The sequence below is a fragment of the Pipistrellus hanaki genome (assembly GCF_964339955.1).
Source record: "Pipistrellus hanaki genome assembly, chromosome: 16".
In the NCBI taxonomy this organism is placed as follows: domain Eukaryota; kingdom Metazoa; phylum Chordata; class Mammalia; order Chiroptera; family Vespertilionidae; genus Pipistrellus; species Pipistrellus hanaki.
In genome coordinates, this window is record NC_140518.1 from 36,348,072 (window position 1) to 36,365,878 (window position 17,807).

The 17,807-nt window shown below is 44.7% G+C and overlaps 1 protein-coding gene across 2 annotated transcripts in view; it reads left to right on the forward strand.

Annotated features, from left to right (window-relative positions):
* Positions 1 to 12,254, forward strand: part of LOC311611240 (NACHT, LRR and PYD domains-containing protein 1-like) — a 55,926-nt gene extending 43,672 nt beyond the window's left edge. The window contains exons 15-19 of one of the 2 annotated variants that reach the window (XM_084863175.1): positions 986 to 1,257; positions 1,737 to 1,862; positions 5,227 to 5,368; positions 11,051 to 11,080; positions 11,719 to 12,254. In XM_084863175.1, coding sequence (XP_084719301.1) covers positions 986 to 1,257; positions 1,737 to 1,862; positions 5,227 to 5,368; positions 11,051 to 11,080; positions 11,719 to 12,017 — 869 coding nt within the window. In that variant the 3' untranslated portion in view covers positions 12,018 to 12,254. Of the gene's footprint in view, positions 1 to 985; positions 1,258 to 1,736; positions 1,863 to 5,226; positions 5,369 to 11,050; positions 11,081 to 11,718 lie in introns of those variants that run through there. The other variant, XM_084863176.1, reaches the window with a different exon arrangement.
* Positions 12,255 to 17,807: the final 5,553 nt, after the last annotated feature.

Consider the following 17,807-nt stretch of genomic DNA (forward strand, 5'->3'; position numbering starts at 1 on the left):
CACTAAAACAAGAAGCAGTGAACTAGGGATGCTACATCCACTAGGAGGGATCAAGTACTGCAGTCATTAGAAAGGTCCAGAGGCTCTTGGGGCTATTTAAACCAGCTTGGGAAAATGAAAATTTGGCCAAAACATGGCCAAAATGAAAAGGTATTGCTGCAGAGAAAAACTAATGGAAAAGGGAAAGATGATAATAATAGTTGTACTGCTTGGTAAGATCAGATGTAAATATTTCTGCATTTTGGCAGGTGGTGTACACTACTGTGATATTATTTTTCACATACACACATAAAGGAATTAATAAATGAGAAAACTTTAGTTGTAGTCTCCACAGTCTCTCCTGGGATTAATTCAGTCAGCCATGTGCTGATTAGAACTCATGCAAACCAAGGGCCTTTGAGCTTTGTTGGATGTCTCTGTGCTGCCCAGAAATGGCCTGCATTGCAACAATTGCCAGGCAATACAGGGATGGAGCCAGGACTCTTGACACTTAGGCCAGTGTATCTCCCACTACCAGCCTTCATCCCTCAAGCTCTCTTTGTGGTGACAATGTCCACACCTGGTACACTGGTCAGAGATTTTGGCTGCAATCAAAGAAACCAGTTGATTTGGGCAGAAAATGGATGTATAAGAATATTGTTGAGCAGCTCATAAACTTTAGAAACAATTAGACACAAACATTAAATGAAAGGAAGACACTCACCAAATAATGCTGAGAAGCCAAGAACACAGCCAAATTCCATAGATAAAAAATATGGAGAAGCTAGGCTATTGTAAAGGTTTGTCTTAAGTGGCTTCTCACAATGCTCCCATTCTCAAAACACTATTGCCCACAACCCCAAAAGGACCCAGACCCTGGATGCTGCCTTCCCTGCTGGGTTCCCCAGATAGGCCACTGAGCCTATGCCTAAGGATCCCACTGCCCCAGGCATACATGACTCAGTGAGAGCACCCAATGCTCATCTTTCAAATTTATTCTTTTCAGGGCAACATGTGGACATATCCTGGTTCCAAGTGGCCCACATTAAAGAGGATGGGATACTCATGGAGAAACCAACCAGTGTGGAGCCACATTACATAGTTCTGGAGAATCCTAGCTTCTCCCACATGGGCGTTATAGTGAGAATAGTCAAAACAATCCTGGGCATTACTGTCAAGATTCCTGTCATCTCCAACGTGTTGCTTTACTATCGCATCCAACCTGAGGAAATCAACTTCCACCTCTACCTAATCCCCAGCGACTGCACCATTGAGAAGGTACTCCAATAGCCAGAAAGTCAGGCCAGGGTAGGCTGACAAAGACATGACGTGCATCCAGAGAGCCCCCTAGATGGGTCAACTGGGCTTTGGTACGAGAAATGGACTGGTCTCCGGTCCCTAAGGCCTACCCTGACTGGGCTCACTGCTTCACTGCTCATTGCTAGACACCTTTTGCAGCTTCTTTCCAGAAGTTAGAAGGATGGGAGGGCTCCCTGCTCAGAGATGCACCCACTCCTCCATTCTCACTTCTTCTCTAGCAGTGCCCCAATTCACACCATGAATATAGCACTGGCCAAGTGTGGGGGTCTCTGTGTAGCAGTCATTGCGGTGGGAGAGTTCATGGGTGGTATAACCCCTTCACCCACATAAATATGTGGAAACACCACCTCACCTTGCTCAGACAGATTCCATAGGTGGAATCTCTGCATTAGACCACAGAAACCCTCCTTTTTAAATCAGTGTCTGTATGTCCTTAGGCCATAGATGATGAAGAAAAGAAGTTCCAGTTTTTTCAAATACGCAAGCCGCCCCCGCTGACACCACTCTACATGGGCTCAAGATATATTGTGTCTGGTTCAGACAAGTTGGAAATAATCCCTGAGGTGAGCAGTCTAGATACCTCTTCCTCCCTGAGAGGTCATGCTTGGGAATAGCTGTGAGGCAGGTTTCTGAGCTTCCCCAGGGGCAGGCCCAGTTAAAGTTGGACAGACAGCCGAAACCAGTTTGGCTCAGTGGATAGAGTGTCGGCCTGTGGACTAAAAGGTCCCAGGTTCAATTCCCCGTCAAGGGCATGTACCTTGGTTGCAAGCACATCCCCAGTGAAGGGTGTGCAAAAGGCAGCTGATCGATGATTCTCTCTCATTGATGTTTCTAACTCTCTATCCCTCTCTCTTCCTCTCAGTAAAAAATCAAAAAAATATATTAAAAAATAAGATTTGGATCTTAGTTGGGTAATTTTGGGAAAGATCTAAGGAAATGAAGATTTGGTCTAGATCTGGTTTTGTCAGAAGGCAGGGCAATTCTATGATTGGGAACCTCTACACATTTTCTCTCTGTGAATGGCAGGAACTGCAAGTGTGAAGGTGTAATTGCTGGAATAGCTCATTTTAAAGTGAAATGGGGCAAAGTTTGGTGATTGTGAGATTGTATATGTCCTACAGGAAGACAACACAGCAGAGATGACAGCATCAGATTCGTTCATGATAACAATGAGGTCTAGTTGTGAGCATTGCATCAGGTTTGGACATCAGGGGCTGTCTTCCTATCCTTTCTCAGTCTTCCCTTTTCACCAAAGGTAATGACGACAGGCCAGACATTCACCCATAATATCCAAATTTTCATCATTTCCAAGGTTTGTTGCTAAGGTCAGACTTTCAACTGAATGGTAGTTTGTAGTTCAACCAGAGTCAATCTTTTTCCCCCCTTCTGTTTTGAGATGAGTCTTTGGACCGCTTTAAGTGACAATGACAGATGGCATACATTTCCAGCAGTAAGGAGAAAGAATTATATAACTTTTGCCCTGACTGGTTTGGCTCAGTGGATAGAGCATCGGCCTACGGACTGAAGGGTTCCAGGTTCCATTCCAATCAAGGGCATGTACCTTGGTTGCAAGCCCATCACCAATAGAGGGTGTGCAGGAGGCAGATAATCGATGTTTCTCTCTTATTGATGTTTCTAACTCTCTATCCTTCTCTCTTCCTCTCTGTAAAAAATCAATAAAATATTTTTTTAAATAATTATATAACTTTTAAGTTGAGAAAAATTACTCCAATAATGAATACCTTATATTTCCCTGCTCTGTGAGATCTAAACAAGGGATAAGAGACATGATTAATTCATTCATCCAACATTTAGCCAGTGCCAACCATGTACTGTCTTCATTTGTGATAGTCCAGTGAATAAGACAGAAAAGCCCTGCCCTTGGGAAGATGACATTCTGGTGGATGAGACCTACATAGTTAAAGAAATGGACCAAGGACCATGAAGTGCTGTGAGGAAAACACAACTATGCCACTTAAGAGAGTGACTGGGCTGCTTTATACTGGGTGGTCAGGGGAAGAGCTGCTGAGTAGTGACATATACCTGAGACCTGAGTGACAAGAAGGGTCCTGGGAGGTGAATATTTGTAACAAAGCACTTCAGGTCCAGAGGACAGAGGAGCAGGCACCCTTAAACCCCACACAAGACAAATAGGAGGTCAGTGTGGCAGAGCTTAATGAGTGTAGCAAAGAGAGAAGTAAGGTGGGGTCACACAAGAGACAGAGGTTTCCTAGGGCCCATCAACTATGTTGCCCTGATGTGGAGATTGGATTTTGTTCTAAGTGAAATGACAAGATCTCAGAAGTTGTTGCTTGGTAATACAAGACCTGCTTTAGTTTCATATAGATGCCTCTGACTGCTGAGTAAAAATGGGTGACAAGAAGAGAAGAGTGAAAACCAAAGACAAATCAAAAGACCATTGTTATGGTACCGGCAGAAGCTGCAGATGCGTTGCTTAGGGGAAAAGCAGTGGAGATGAAGATAAATTGATGGATTAAGGGTATATATTGCAAGTCCAGTCAATAGAACTTGATTGAGAGAGAGAGAGAGAGAGAGAGAGAGAGAGAGAGAGAGAGAGAGAGAAGAAGAAGAAGAAGAAGAAGAAGAAGAAGAAGAAGAAGAAGAAGAAGAAGAAGAAGAAGAAGAAGAAGAAGAAGAAAGAGGAGGAGGAGGACGTGGGGGAGGGGGAGGACGAGGAGGAAGAGAAGGAGGACGAGGAGGAGAGGAAGATGAGGAGGAGGAGGAGGAGGAGGAGGAGGAGGAGGAGGAGAAGGAGGAGGAGGAGGAGGAGGAGGAGGAGGAGGAGGAGGAGGAGGAGGAGGAGGAGAAAGAGAAGAAGGAGAAGGAGAAGGAGAAGGAGAAGGAGAAGGAGAAGGAGAAGGAGAAGGAGAAGGAGAAGGAGAAGGAGGAGAAGGAGAAGGAGAAGGAGAAGGAGAAGGAGAAGGAGAAGGAGAAGGAGAAGGAGAAGGAGAAGGAGAAGGAGAAGGAGAAGGAGAAGGAGAAGGAGAAGAAGAAAAGAGAGAAAGCTAAGAATTAAAGATGTCTGAATATGGAATATGGATATTCAGTGGTGGTAGTGCCATTTACTGCATGTGGGGAAACTGGGGAGGAAACATTTTTGGAAGATAGTTGGGAACCAAGAGTCATCTCAAATGTGATTTAGAAAAGGGATGTATATAAATTTTTTGTTGATTAAAAGTGGTCAAGCTGGGAGATGAGAGTGGCCAGGGAAAGGTCAATGAGGAGGAAAGGAGACATACATAACACTTAGAACAGTAAATAATTTAAATTAAAAAAAAAATACATAATAGCCCTAGCCAGTTTGGCTCAGTGGATAGAGCGTCAGCCTGAGACCAAAGGGTTGGTCAAGGACACATGCCTGGGTTATGGGCTCAGTTCAACACACAGGAGGCATCCAATAAATGGTTCACTCTCATCATTGATGTTTCTATCTCTCTCTTTCTCTCCCTTATTCTCTGAAATCAATAAAAATACACTTTTTAAAAAAATACATAATACTTGGTAATGATAATAAACTACTATGTTACTAGCTTTATAAAAAAAATATGTCAAGCTTAGGATCCATTAAGAAGACAGGCTTTGGGCTGGAGAAATGAGAATTTAGGTTCAAGACAGGGGAGATGGATGAAGAAGGATCTGGTTCAAGATAAAGGGAGAAGGATCTGTTTTAGGATATGTGAACATTGCATTATGGGTGAGTCCTGACTCATCCATGGGGTACCCAGCCATGTGCTCTTCCTTCTGAGTTAGGATCTATGGAAAATGAGGAAGAGAGCAGTTCCTGAAGTGGCATTAATTTCAGTAGAGATCATTCAAGGGTCCCCATGGGCCAAGAAGGTGTTAGGTGGGGAGACATCTCACTTGCAGGATGAATGATGGCTTTTCACATCACCACTTTTTGTACAGGAACTGGAGCTCTGCTATCGAAGCCCTGGGAAACCCCAGCTCTTCTCTGAGTTCTACGTTGGTCATTTGGGGTCAGGGATCCGGCTGCAGATTAAAAGCGAAGATGATGAGACTGTGGTATGGGAAGCCGTGGTGAAATCAGGTAAAGTCAAGACAAGTCCAGGGAGCTCGGTGGTGTTGGGAAACAGAAAGTCAAAAGAATCTGAGCGCGCGCGCGTGTGTGTGTGTGTGTGTGATATCACAATTTGCTGATGAGAATAGCCCAGAGAAGATATGCAATTTTTTTCTAGTTACATAACAGTTGATGTAACTAGAATTTGAATTAAAGTTGGTCTAACTCTACACTCCATTCCCTCTCCTGTGCACCATGGTGTCTCTACACTGCCTTTGAATTAACAGATTTTGACACCCACAAGGCATTTGGCAAAATTTCTCACAATTGATTGGATATGAGATGAAAAAATAAGAACTAGACAGTTATATGGTTATATGAATTAAGCTAATTATGGCAATAGCACATACACTAACCTGGATCATTCAGATATTTTCAAAGTTGATAACATGGAATCAAATAATGAACTTTCAGGAATGAATGTAACTTTACAGTGTCTTAAACCAGCACCAACACACCCAAGAAGCAAAATCCCTCAAAAGTCCTTCTAGGGCTCACTGGTGTTGCTCAGTGGGTAAGGGTCCATCTGTGAATCAGGTGGTCATGGTTTGATTCCCAGTCAGGACACATGCCCAGGTTGTGGGCTCGATTCCCAGTAGAGGACATGCAGGAGGCCACCTATTGATGATTCTCTCTCATCATTAATGTTTCTAACTCTCTCTCTCACCCTTACTGTCTCTGCAATCTACACTAATAAAAGAGAAAGATGCAAATTGACCATATCTTCACAATGCCCACAAGCCAATCCTGAGTGAGTATGCAAGTTAACCCAACAAAGATGGTGGGTTAATTTGCATACACAGGCACCTAGTTGGGGGGGGGGGGGGGCACGCCGCAGGATGCTTGCATCATTACCATGGTGACGATGCAGGAGTTCCACACTGCCCCAGCAGCTCAGGGCCTCTTGGCAGCTTGGGAAGGCAGAAAGGTGCCTCTGTGCTGGAGCAAAGGCAGTGCTGGCAGCCAGGGGAAGGAAGGCCTATTCTTGCACGAAATCTTCATGCATTGGGCTTCTAGTCAATAATAAAAACATGTTTAAATATAAAAGTCCTTTTAGGAAAAACCAGATTATCTTCAATGTTAAAACATAATAAATAAATCTGGCCCTCGCCACTGTAGGTCAGTAGTAAGAGTGTCACCCCATAGGCCAAAGGGTCAAAATTTAATTCCCTGTCAAGGGTAGATACCTGGGTTGCAGGTTCAATCCTCAGCCCCAGTCAGGGTGCATGTGGGAAGCAACCAATCAATGTATTTCTCTCACATTGATGATTCTCTCTCACTCTCATTCTCTCTCTCTCTCTTTCTTTCCCCACTCCCTTCCACTCTCTCTCTCGATATTATATCCTCTGGAAAAAATATCCTCAGGTAGCCCTGACCGATTTGGCTCAGTAGATAGAGTGGTGGCCTGCAGGGTGAATGATGCCAGGTTCGATTCCAATCCAGGGCATGTACCTTGGTTGTGGGCACATCCCCTGTAAGGGGTGTGCAGGAGGCGGCTGATCAATGTTTCTCTCTCATTAATGTTTCTAACTCTCCCTTCCTCTGTAAAAAAGTCAAAATATATTTTATTTAAAAATATAGCCTCATAGAAACTATGATGGCAGCCTAGGTAAGCACCTAAACTGCTGCCTTGCACAACAATTTCAAAACAACAACTAAAAGACAGAACAGACATCATCCAAAACCACAGGAAAGCTGGCTGAGTGGAAATTCTACAACTAGAAGGAAAGAGAAAAGCTCACGGATCAAAGGAGCCAAAAAGCTCTGAGGTGGGGAGATGTGTGCACAGAGAGGAAGGGCAGCCAAGAGCCTGGCTGACAGGAGGGGAAAGGAAGCCTCCGACTGCACAGAACCCCAGTTCCGACTGCACAGAACCTCAGTTCCGACTGCACTGAACCCCAGTTCGGGCCAAAATTTTGTGAACACAGGATCATACTGGTGGAGTCTGGACTATAGAGAAAGGCACCCAGAGAATCGGAGACTCAGAGGCTCGGGGGAGCCGCAGCGGGCAGGGGTGTGGAGGCGCACATGCGTGAATGCATGCAGAGAGGTCTGACTGTGGAGTTTGTCCTATAGCAGCTTAACCCTACAAACTGCTGTCCTGGTCAGACAGCTCCAAAACCTCCAAACCCCAAGCAAAGAGCAGAAAACTGTAATTCTTACTATAGCTCCTGGTGGGTGGCCTCAGACAGTAGCTTCCCTGCACCCCACTGGAGATCCAGAAGCCAGGGTGCCTAGTGGTCAGTGTGAGATGACACCAGATTTCAACTCCTCACATCCATAAGTGACACATTCAAGAGGCAGACTCAGTGAGTACCAAAGCCACACTGAAACAAGTACTGCACCATAAGTGTGTCTCCAGCACAGCAGTTCTTCCATTATAGGCACAGCAGGTCCTCACAGCCAATTGGCCTGGAGGTCAATTCCTCCCAGTGTACCAACAACAATCAAGGCTTAACTACACCAAGACTTTGCACTCAGCCCACAAAGGGATGTACCAAGAGTGTCCACCTCAGGTGATTGGGAAGACTGAGCCACTGGCCCCTTTAGGTCACCTACCACACAAAGCCACTCCATCAGCACAGGGAAGCAGCCAAAATGCAGAAACAAAGAAACATGTCATGAAAGAAAGAAATGGAGGAAAGCAAACTACTGGACATAGAGTTCAAAACCACATTTATAAGGTTACTAAAGAATCTTCTAAAAACCATGACCTTAATGAGAATGCCACAAAAAAAAAAAAAAAGGAAAAAGACCAGTCAGAAATTAAGCATACACTGTCTGAAACAAAGAATATACAGGAACTCAACTGTAGATCAAGCGACCCAAGAATCAAACCAAAGATCTGAAATATGAGGAATCAAAAACACCAACCAGAAAAACAAAAAGGAAAAAGAATAAAAAAATATGAAGATAGTGTAAGGAGCCTCTGGGACAACTTTAAGTGTACCAACATCCAAATTTGGGGGGTGCCAGAAGAAGAGAGAGAGCAAAATATTGAAAACCTATTAGAAGAAATAATGACATAAAACTTTCCCTACCTGGTGAAAGAAATAGACTTACAAGTTCAGAAAGTGCACAGAACCCCAAACAAGAGGAATCCAAAGAGGACCACACCAAGACACATCATAATTAAAATGCCAAGGGCAAAAGACAGAGAATCTTGAAAGCAGCAAGAGAAAAACAGTTAGTTACCTACAAGGGAGTACCCATAATACTGTCAGCTGATTTCTCAACATAAACCATGGAAGCAAAAAGGGAGTGGCAAGAAATATTCAAAGTGATGAACAGCAAGAACCTACAACCAAGATTACTCTCTCCAACAAAGCTATCATTCAGAATTGAAGGTGAGATAAAGAGCTTCACAGACAAGAAAAAGCTAAAGGAGTTCATCACCACCAAACCAGGACTATTTGAAATACTGAAGGGTATTCTTTAAGAAGAGGAAGAAGAATATGGTAAAATGGTAAATGGTAAAAATTATGAACAACAAAATGACAACAAATACTTACCTACCAACAAGTGAATCTAAAAATGAAGTGAATAAAAAATCTGATGAACAAAATGGACTGATGAATATAATAGAATCAGGGACATAGAAAGGGAGTGGACTGGCCGAAGCTGGTTTGCCTCAGTGGATGGAGCATCAGCCTGCAGACTGAAAGGTCCAAGGTTCGATTCAAGTAAGGGGAATATACCTTGGTTATGGGCACATCCCCGGTGGAGGGTGTGCAAGAGGCAGCTGATCAATGATTCTCTCTCATCGATGTTTCTAACTACCTTCCTCTCTGCAAATAAATAAATAAATAAATAAATAAAACCAATAAAATATATATAAAAGAAAGAAAGAAAGAAAGAAAGAAAGAAAGAAAGAAAGAAAGAAAGGGAGTGGACTGACAATTCTCAGAGGGAAGGAGGTGTGAGTGGTTCTGGAAGAGATTGGACAAAAATCTTACACCTGTGAATGAAGACAGTGGCGGGGCGAGGGGGGGATAAGGGCATAATGTGGGGTGGGGAATCAGGTGGAGTGGAGCTATGGGGGGAGAGAGGAACACCTGTAATAATCTGAACAATCAAGGTTTATTTAAAATTTAAAAAAAACATTTCTTACATGCTGTTATATTGGCTGGGCCACAAAAATATTCATTGTGGGCTGCATGTGGCCTGTGGGCCATGAGTTTGACATCATTGATGTATATGCATTTCTCATGCAGTGGTCCTTATAAATCAGGGATGGGGAACTTTTTCTCTGCAAGGGCCAATTGGATATGCATAACATCATTTGTGACCCATACAAAATTATCAACTAAAAAATTAGCCTGCTTTCCTAGCCAGTTTGGCTCAGTGGATAGAGCATCAGCCCGTGGACTGAAGGGTCTTGGATTTGATTCCAGTCAAGGATATGGACCTCAGATGAAGGTTCTATCCCTGAGACATGGTCGGGGTCATGTTTCTCTCTGTCTCCCTCCCTTCCACTCTCTAAAAATCAATAGAAAAATATCCTCAGGTGAAGATTAACACACACACACACACACACACACACACACACACACACACACAAAATAGCCTGCTATTTTTTGTCAAACATTTAATTAACTCAGCCCTAATGCCTTGGCAGGGCCAGACCAAATGATTTTTATACAGCCCATTGGCTAGACGTTCCCTACCCTTGTTTTACATAGTAGCAGTATTATAACTTATCATTATGTTAAATGATCTTCTTAATTCTGCTCTTTGGAGCTGACAAAACAATTTATCTCCACCCCCATGGGAAAGCCCTTCAGGTACCTGAAGATGGATCATAGGCTTCCTTAATTCTCCTGTGCAAGTTAAACATCTCTATTTTCTTCCATTATTTCTCTTACATTTTGGACTTTTAACATCTGTGCCTTTTCAGTCACCTTCCTCAGTGGATATACTCATTGAGGATGAGTCAGGATGGACTGTAAGACTGTCCAATTAGCATGGAGGACGTGGGACACCCTCCTTCCTCCATCCAAGTGAATCCGCTGCTCCCAGCATCACAACTGGAGCTCCCCTGTGTTTGGCTTCCTTCCCACACTGTCAGGTCTCACTGAACTTGGGTCGGCTCAAAACCTCTGGCCATGTCCACAGGGGCTGCTCTGAACTCCCCCTTCCTCTCCATATGCAAGTAATTATTTAATCCCTTTTTTGTTGTTTTTGTTTGTTCTTTCCATTGAAATTTACCTATTACTCTGAGGTGCTAAGATTTTCTTGGTGTTAATTCTTGATTCTGACATCAATCTCCAGAACAAACAGTGTGAGAATCAAAGTGCAAAAAAGGTCAAAGAGGTAGATTTACCCTCAGAATAAGGAAATCTCATGTTGAAGATATCTATCGATAGCAAAGATCTCGGCTATTTCTCTACCAGAGTTCCATTCAGGCCAAGACAAAATTAAACCAGGTGTAAAGAGGAAAATTGGGCCTCAGTTTCTCAATATGCATGAAGAAATGATTTGTCAACATTGTCTCTAAAAGCACTTGCAACCCTTAATCCTTATTCTATCAGAATTACTCAGTAGCTTGTTCTCAGAATAAACCTCAAAAGAGAAAAGTAGGTAGAAGGGAGCTTCAAGGCTTATCATAACTATCATTGATGCCAATGCTTATTCATATCTCTTTTCCTCCAGGAGACCTCAGACCTGCAGCTACCCAGACAGGTCAGTAACAGCTGTTAGAGAACACCGGAGCCATGGCAGTTCTGGAGTGTACTACCTGGTTCCGGAGGGAGGGGAGAGATAAATAAGGGGACTCATACCTCAAAAGAGTTCAGTCCTTAGAGAGTGGTGTGTTCTCCCCAATCCCTTTTATTCCTGCCCATCATGGCTCTGGGACCTTCCACTGGACAATCTGAAATGTCTCCATCATGAATCTGATCCCCCACCCTTAGCTCAGCAGAATGTTGGCTGGAAGTTGGCATGAGGGAGGACCATGAAACATGTGGGGATGAGCCAAAACCGGTTTGCTCAGTGGATAGAGTGTTGGCTTGGGGACTGAATGGTCCCAGGTCCGATTCCAGTCAAGGACATGTACCTTGGTTGCGGGCATATCCCCAGTAGGGGGTGTGCAAGAGGCAGCTGGCCGATGACTCTCTCTCATCGATGTTTCTAACTATCTCTCTCCCTTCCTCTCTGTACAAAATCAATAAAATATATATATTTTTAAAAAATAGAAAAAGAAAGAAAAGAAACATGTGGGGATGAGGGAGGAGCCAGGGATGCAGATAAAGGGAGGGAAGAGTTAGGCTGGGGGATTAGAGGAAGCGGATATTCATTACTGGCCTCACTTTCATCCCCAGATTCCTCTACTTTGCTGCATTTTGTGGACCAGCATCGGGAGGACCTGGTGGCTCGAGTGACTTCGGTGGACGCAGTCCTAGACAAGCTGCATGGACAGGTGCTGAGTGAGGAGCAGTATGAGAGGGTGCGGGCAGAGCCCACGAATCCAGACAAGATGAGGACGCTGTTCAGCTTCAGCAAGTCCTGGGACAGGGCCTGCAAAGATCAGCTCTACCGAGCCCTGAAGGAGACCCATCCTCACCTAATTGTGGAACTCTGGGAGAAGTGTCACAGTGGAGGAGACTATCAGGGCTACTGACAAGCTCGGCAGCTGAAGTCTGAACACCTGCTTATGTGTCCTGGTGCTGGCTGTCCAGGCTTTGGGTCTAGGTTTCTTCAAGTCTAAACACATTGCCACCACCCAGCCAGAGTGGCTCAGTTGGTTAGTGTTGTCCTGTGCACCAAACTGTTGTTGGTTCAATTTCTGGTCAGAGCACATACCTGTGTTTCGAGTTTCTCTCTCTCTCTCTCTCTCTCTCCCTTCCTCCCTCTTTTCCTTCCTCCCTCCCTTCCTTCTCCTCCCTCTCTCCCTCCCTCTCACTCTCTCTAAGCATGTCCTCAGTGAGTATAAATATATAAACAAACACATTACCATTTGAGTTGCCTTCTTGCCCTAAAGTTATGGAGCATTGATACCTTTGCTGGGCATTAAATGTCCATGCTTAGGGCTCCCCTATTAGGGACCAGTAGATATTTGTATATCATGATACATTTTTTCATATCATGATACTACATTTATATATCATGATAGTGCATGACAGTAAAGCAGAATATTGGGTAGACAGAAGGCCTAAGATTGAGAAGTGTGTGGGAGACGTTAGCTTTAGACTGTACAGGGTGAGACAATACAGAGGGCAGTACAGGGTGAGACAATACAGAGGGCAGCACATATGCTCTAATGAGAAGATGAGGGCAGACTACTGGGCAGACCTGCTATTGGAAAAGAGGGAGGCAGGAGCAGGAAAGGATGAGCCCAGAAAATGATGGGTCAATAAAAGGGAGAGAAGAGCCAAGAGGAAGGACTCTAGTCTTGCAGGGCCAGCCCTTATTTATTAGAGCCTGAGTGTCAGCAGCCATGCCCTCTGCACCCCTACAATTTCCCTGTAACCTTGCTCCCATAACACCTCACCCCCTTCAGAACAGGCCTTGGATCACTGTCTTTGCAGCTTCAGCCCTGGGACATGCAAAAATGAGGTCAGGGCTGGTCAATGAGCAAAGAGAAGAGCTGTATTGCTCGGGCTCCCACAAGACAATTTCTGCACCACACAATGTCATTTGGATACAAACCTGGCAACACTCACAAAGCCTCTAGCCTCTAAATGGGCAGAATCACGTGCATCCATTAACAATTGCACCAGCACAGTTAATAAGGTGACCCTCTAGAATCCGTTCCCTCGGTCAAAACCAGGGACTACTTTCCCACTGCTTCCCCGGATAGCATCCTGCATCAGTACACCCTCACGGCCTATTACAACAGCAGGCCCAGGACACACACTGAACCAATGTTTGCTGAATAAGCAACCAATGAATACTCAGTGACAATGCTCTTTTACAAGTTGTGTAGGTTGTCCCCCACCTCCACTGTGCCCCACCCCCAGTCATTGCATGTGTGTGCGTGCGCACATACACACACACACACACACACACACACACACACACACACACCAATCTTCCTTCCCTCTGCAGAGCTGAGTCCTTCGCTTCCCCTAACAGGAGCACCACCTTTCATCTGAGCTACAATACTTTAGCTCTTGGATTTCATCATCCAGGCTCCTCCCAACACTGGTAAAGGTTTCCCACCACAGTCTGCGAGGATCCCAGCCAGGACGCCCATCTGCGAAGCTCAAGCCACGGGCCTGCATCCCATTATGTCTGCAGCCTCTGGTCCCACCCTGGACAGCTCCTCAGGGCCATGGGCCTCTGCTCAGTTTGCAAGCGAAGGTGGTGGCTGCAGCAAAATCTAAAGCAGGAAAATGCAGAGTCCGGGTCAGCCTGAACCAGTGGCAACAGGGCACACTACCCTGACAAAGGCCACTCCCTGTGTCCTGCACTCCGGCGAAGTCCCTGTTTTCCAGCTCCCATGCTCAGAGACCTGTCTGTGGGCACAGCTGCCTCTTCCTGGGGCAATGCCCAGCCCAGCCCAGGGCATCCACCCTCTCCACAGGCCTCTTTGGAAAGCCGCAGGCAGTGGTTGGCTCATCCCTTACAGAACAGTCTGGAGGCTGTGCACACCCTAAACACAAAGTGATAGGTTCCCTGCACATGTCCTCATTTCACAAATTGGTAGGGTCCAGGGACATTATCTTACTATAGAAGGGGGCCCACCTGTACCTCAAGATTCTAAATATTGAGATCCAACTGTCCTCTCATCTAACATTCAGGTGCAAATATATACCCTTATTTTATTACTAGAGGCCTGCCTTCCTCTGGCTGACAGCACCGGTTTCCCTCTGGCACCCAGGACCCAGGCCTTTGCTCCAGCCAGAACATTCAGTCTTCTCTGCTCTAGCCAGAGCACCACTCCTGTAGCTCCCTCCACCCCCAACTCTCTCCCTCATAGCAGGCGTCCAGCACTGCCCTGCTGCTCTGTGCCTGTGTATGCAAATTAACTCACCATCTTTGTTTTGTAAATTTTCATGCTCAATCTTGATTGGCTGGTGGGCATCAAGGAGGTATGGTCAGTTTGCATATTTCTCTTTTATTGGTGTATATTAGCAGCTGCTTTGACATTCCCACTGATAGACAAAGGTAGTGACAAGCAGAGAAGAAACATAAAAGCTAATGTGCAGGCCTTGGAAGCAGGGTGTCATATGCGGTCCTTCCCAGATTTTGGGTGGGACGTAACAGAGACACGGTGACAGAGTTTGGTGTTTTTTCATGTTTCTGCAGGGCTGTTGCTTAGTTGTGCACATATCTAGTTCCAAGGAGAAGGCTGGGAGTGGGCAGCGGGGCTGAAGAACTGAGAACCAGGCTGGGGCTGCAGTCCTGGGAGCTCCCGTAATCAGGGGTGGTAGGGATTTGAGGGGGGCATGGAGCTTGCCGCAGAGGAGCACGAAGCAGGTGAGGTAGAAGTACTGGGAAGTCTAGGTCTTAAGAATCAGGAGCTGAGTGCATGCAGGCATGCAGGTGGGAGGGCCAGGTAGCAGGAAGTGAGCCTGCTTCTCCTGGGCTCTGAGGGCACCCTGCCCTGTGCTGGCGCAGGTTTGGAGGTGGGAGGACGTGTCTTCTCCAAGCTGCGATGGGGGTTGGGACCTTGAAGGTAATAGGCAGGAGTTGAGGTCTTGGTGTTGGCATAATGTAGTAATTCTTCATCTTTTGGGGAGTGGTGACTCCCTTAAAAAATGTTATAAAAGTTGTGAGCCATCAGAAAAAGCAAAACAAAACAAAAAGTTATGAGCTATCTTACAGAAAACTTGATAGATCCTCCCTTCCTCCAACTGATGGACGGAGAATGACATCAACTCCACCTGCAGCCCGACATTCTTGAGCACTGAACCACCAATCAGCACCTGCCAAATACCCTAAGCCCCCAATTCCTAAGTCCCTAGGTCCCTAATCATAGGCTTTACATGAAACCACCAATCAACATGTGCTGAGTGCCCTAAGCCCCATCCCCTCTCTTTCCTCCCCATAAAGGTGCCTGAACCCCTGCCCTCGCTCTCTTCCTCTCTCTGGAAGCAGCCAGCAGTGGTACTCTTCTCTCCAATAAAACATGTGTCCTAGCATCCTGATCTCTGCCCCCTCTCTGTTTCATCTTTCACATAAATCTCATTATCAAGAAAGGAAGGAAGGTAGGAAGGAAGGAAGGAAGGAAGGAAGGAAGGAAGGAAGGAAGGAAGGAAGGGGGAAAATGTGATGTCTGGTTTACTATCACCCTCGTTTTACCAAACAAAAGAGGCAACCCTGGCCAGTATTTCCAAGCGGTTAGAGTGTCAGCCTGAGCAATGGAGTGTCACAGGTTCAAACCCCGACCCCAGATGGGGAACATGCAGGAGGCAACCAATTGGTGTGCCTCTCTCACATCATTATTTCATTCTATGTTTTTTCCCACATCCCTTACACTCTCTCTAAAAATCAATGGAAGAAATATACTCCAGTGAGGATTAACAAAAAATAATTAATTAATTTAATTAAATAAAGGAGTTCCTGAAATCATATTTCAACCAATAGGACTGAGACTTTCCCTGTCCAATCAGAACTGTGCAACTATATCTTCATTAGCATCTTTAATATCCAGAGTGGCTCTATTTCAACTAATAAGAAGAGTCCATTTTGGAACAAACTGTGAATGCTTAGTGTTTTCTATTTTCTTTTTTTAAATATATTTTTATTGATTTTAGAGAGGAAGGGAGAGGGAGAAAGAGATAGAAACATCAATGATGAGAGAAAACCATTGATCTGTTGCCTCCTGTATGCCACCTACTCGAGCCTGCAACCCAGGCATGTACTCTTGACCAGAATTGAACCTGGGACAATAATTATGCAGGTCAATGCTCTATCCATTGAGCCAAACTGGCTAGGGCTAGAGTCTTCCATTTTCAGCAGAACAGACAAATCAGGGAGCAGGGGCCAGAATTCTCTCTATTTGGTCAGCCCCCAAATGGAGCTCACTTTCCTCTCCTCCTAAGACTGCATTTCCAGCTAGAGATGAAACACCAGACACAATTCACTGGTCAGGAGTAAGCTGTCCTGTTTCTGCGGACCAGAGCGAACCAGAGCTGAGCAGAGCAGAAGTGTCTAGCTTGAAAGAGGTTGACCTGCAACACGTAGCCAAGTGCCAACACTGGCTGAGGTACAACATTGGGCTGAGCAGGCTTATGCCCAGTGCCACTTCACAGATATGCTGTGCCACAGCCATGCTGTTTCATAATTGCGCTGTAATACCACTGAGCTATTCCACAGCCATTTGGTTCCCAGCCAAGAGGTAGCACAATCGAGATGTTTGTATTAAATAAAGTCCCCCCCTTCATCACACCCCAAATGTAAGAATTCTATTGCTGTTGAACTGGAACCAATGACCATCACTTGGCAGATTTTATACCCCATGAATTAGGCATTATTACTCCCAGTTTACAGGTGTAGACACTGAGACCAGGCAAGCTCAATGACTTGTCTGTTACTGCAACATTGCTTAAGAGAGAGGTGGACCTTCAGACTCCAAACCAAATCCTTTTCTTCAAACTAAATTGACAACTCACTTTCTTCCTTTTCCCTCAAAAAGTATCTCTATACCTTATGCCTTCTATTACCAAAATTATATAATTTCTTTCCAACTTTATTGGAATTTCTAACTCTTTGAAACCTTAATTTCCAATGATAACCAAAAAGCATGGAAGCAGCATTCCTTAAATTGATACGTTTATGAACATACTAGAGATCTGGTGCATGAAATTCCTGCACTCAGTGTGTGGAATGGTGTCCCTCGGCCCGTCCTGTACCCTCTCACAGTATGGGAGCCCTAGGGGGATGCCCAACTGACAGACATCCCTTAGCACTAGTGGTCACTGCAGGTCATAGCAACCATTCGTTCTGCCGTTTGGCCAATTTGCATATTAGCTTTTTATTAAATAGGATTTTATAACCTTTAGAAGCATAAGCTTCTCCTTTTTGACAAACACTCTCATTTTCAAGTAACACAACTCCAATAAAGCACAGGACATTTATCAAAACCACTCTATAGACTCTGCAATAGCACACCAAAAGCAGGTGAACATAAGACTTGTAGCAAGCAACATTTTAGTATTTCATGTTACTTCAAAATATCTAGATATTCAATAACTTTAGTCAAGATTAAAAAGGAATATCTAACAATCTAATTTAAAAAGGAATATCTGAAATAAATTGAATTGACTTGCTCAGATATATTATAGCTAAGATTTTTCTCATTCTGACAAGATTAACTTCCCTGAGATTTGTATTTTAAAAGTTGGCCCAGAGAGGAGTTCTTGAAGAAGATCAGGTATTTGCATTTCAAAGGTGGGTAGAGAAAGAAAATCAATCTTCTCCTAGAAGGACTTTGGTTTCATAGTCTATATGTTGTTTAAGATCA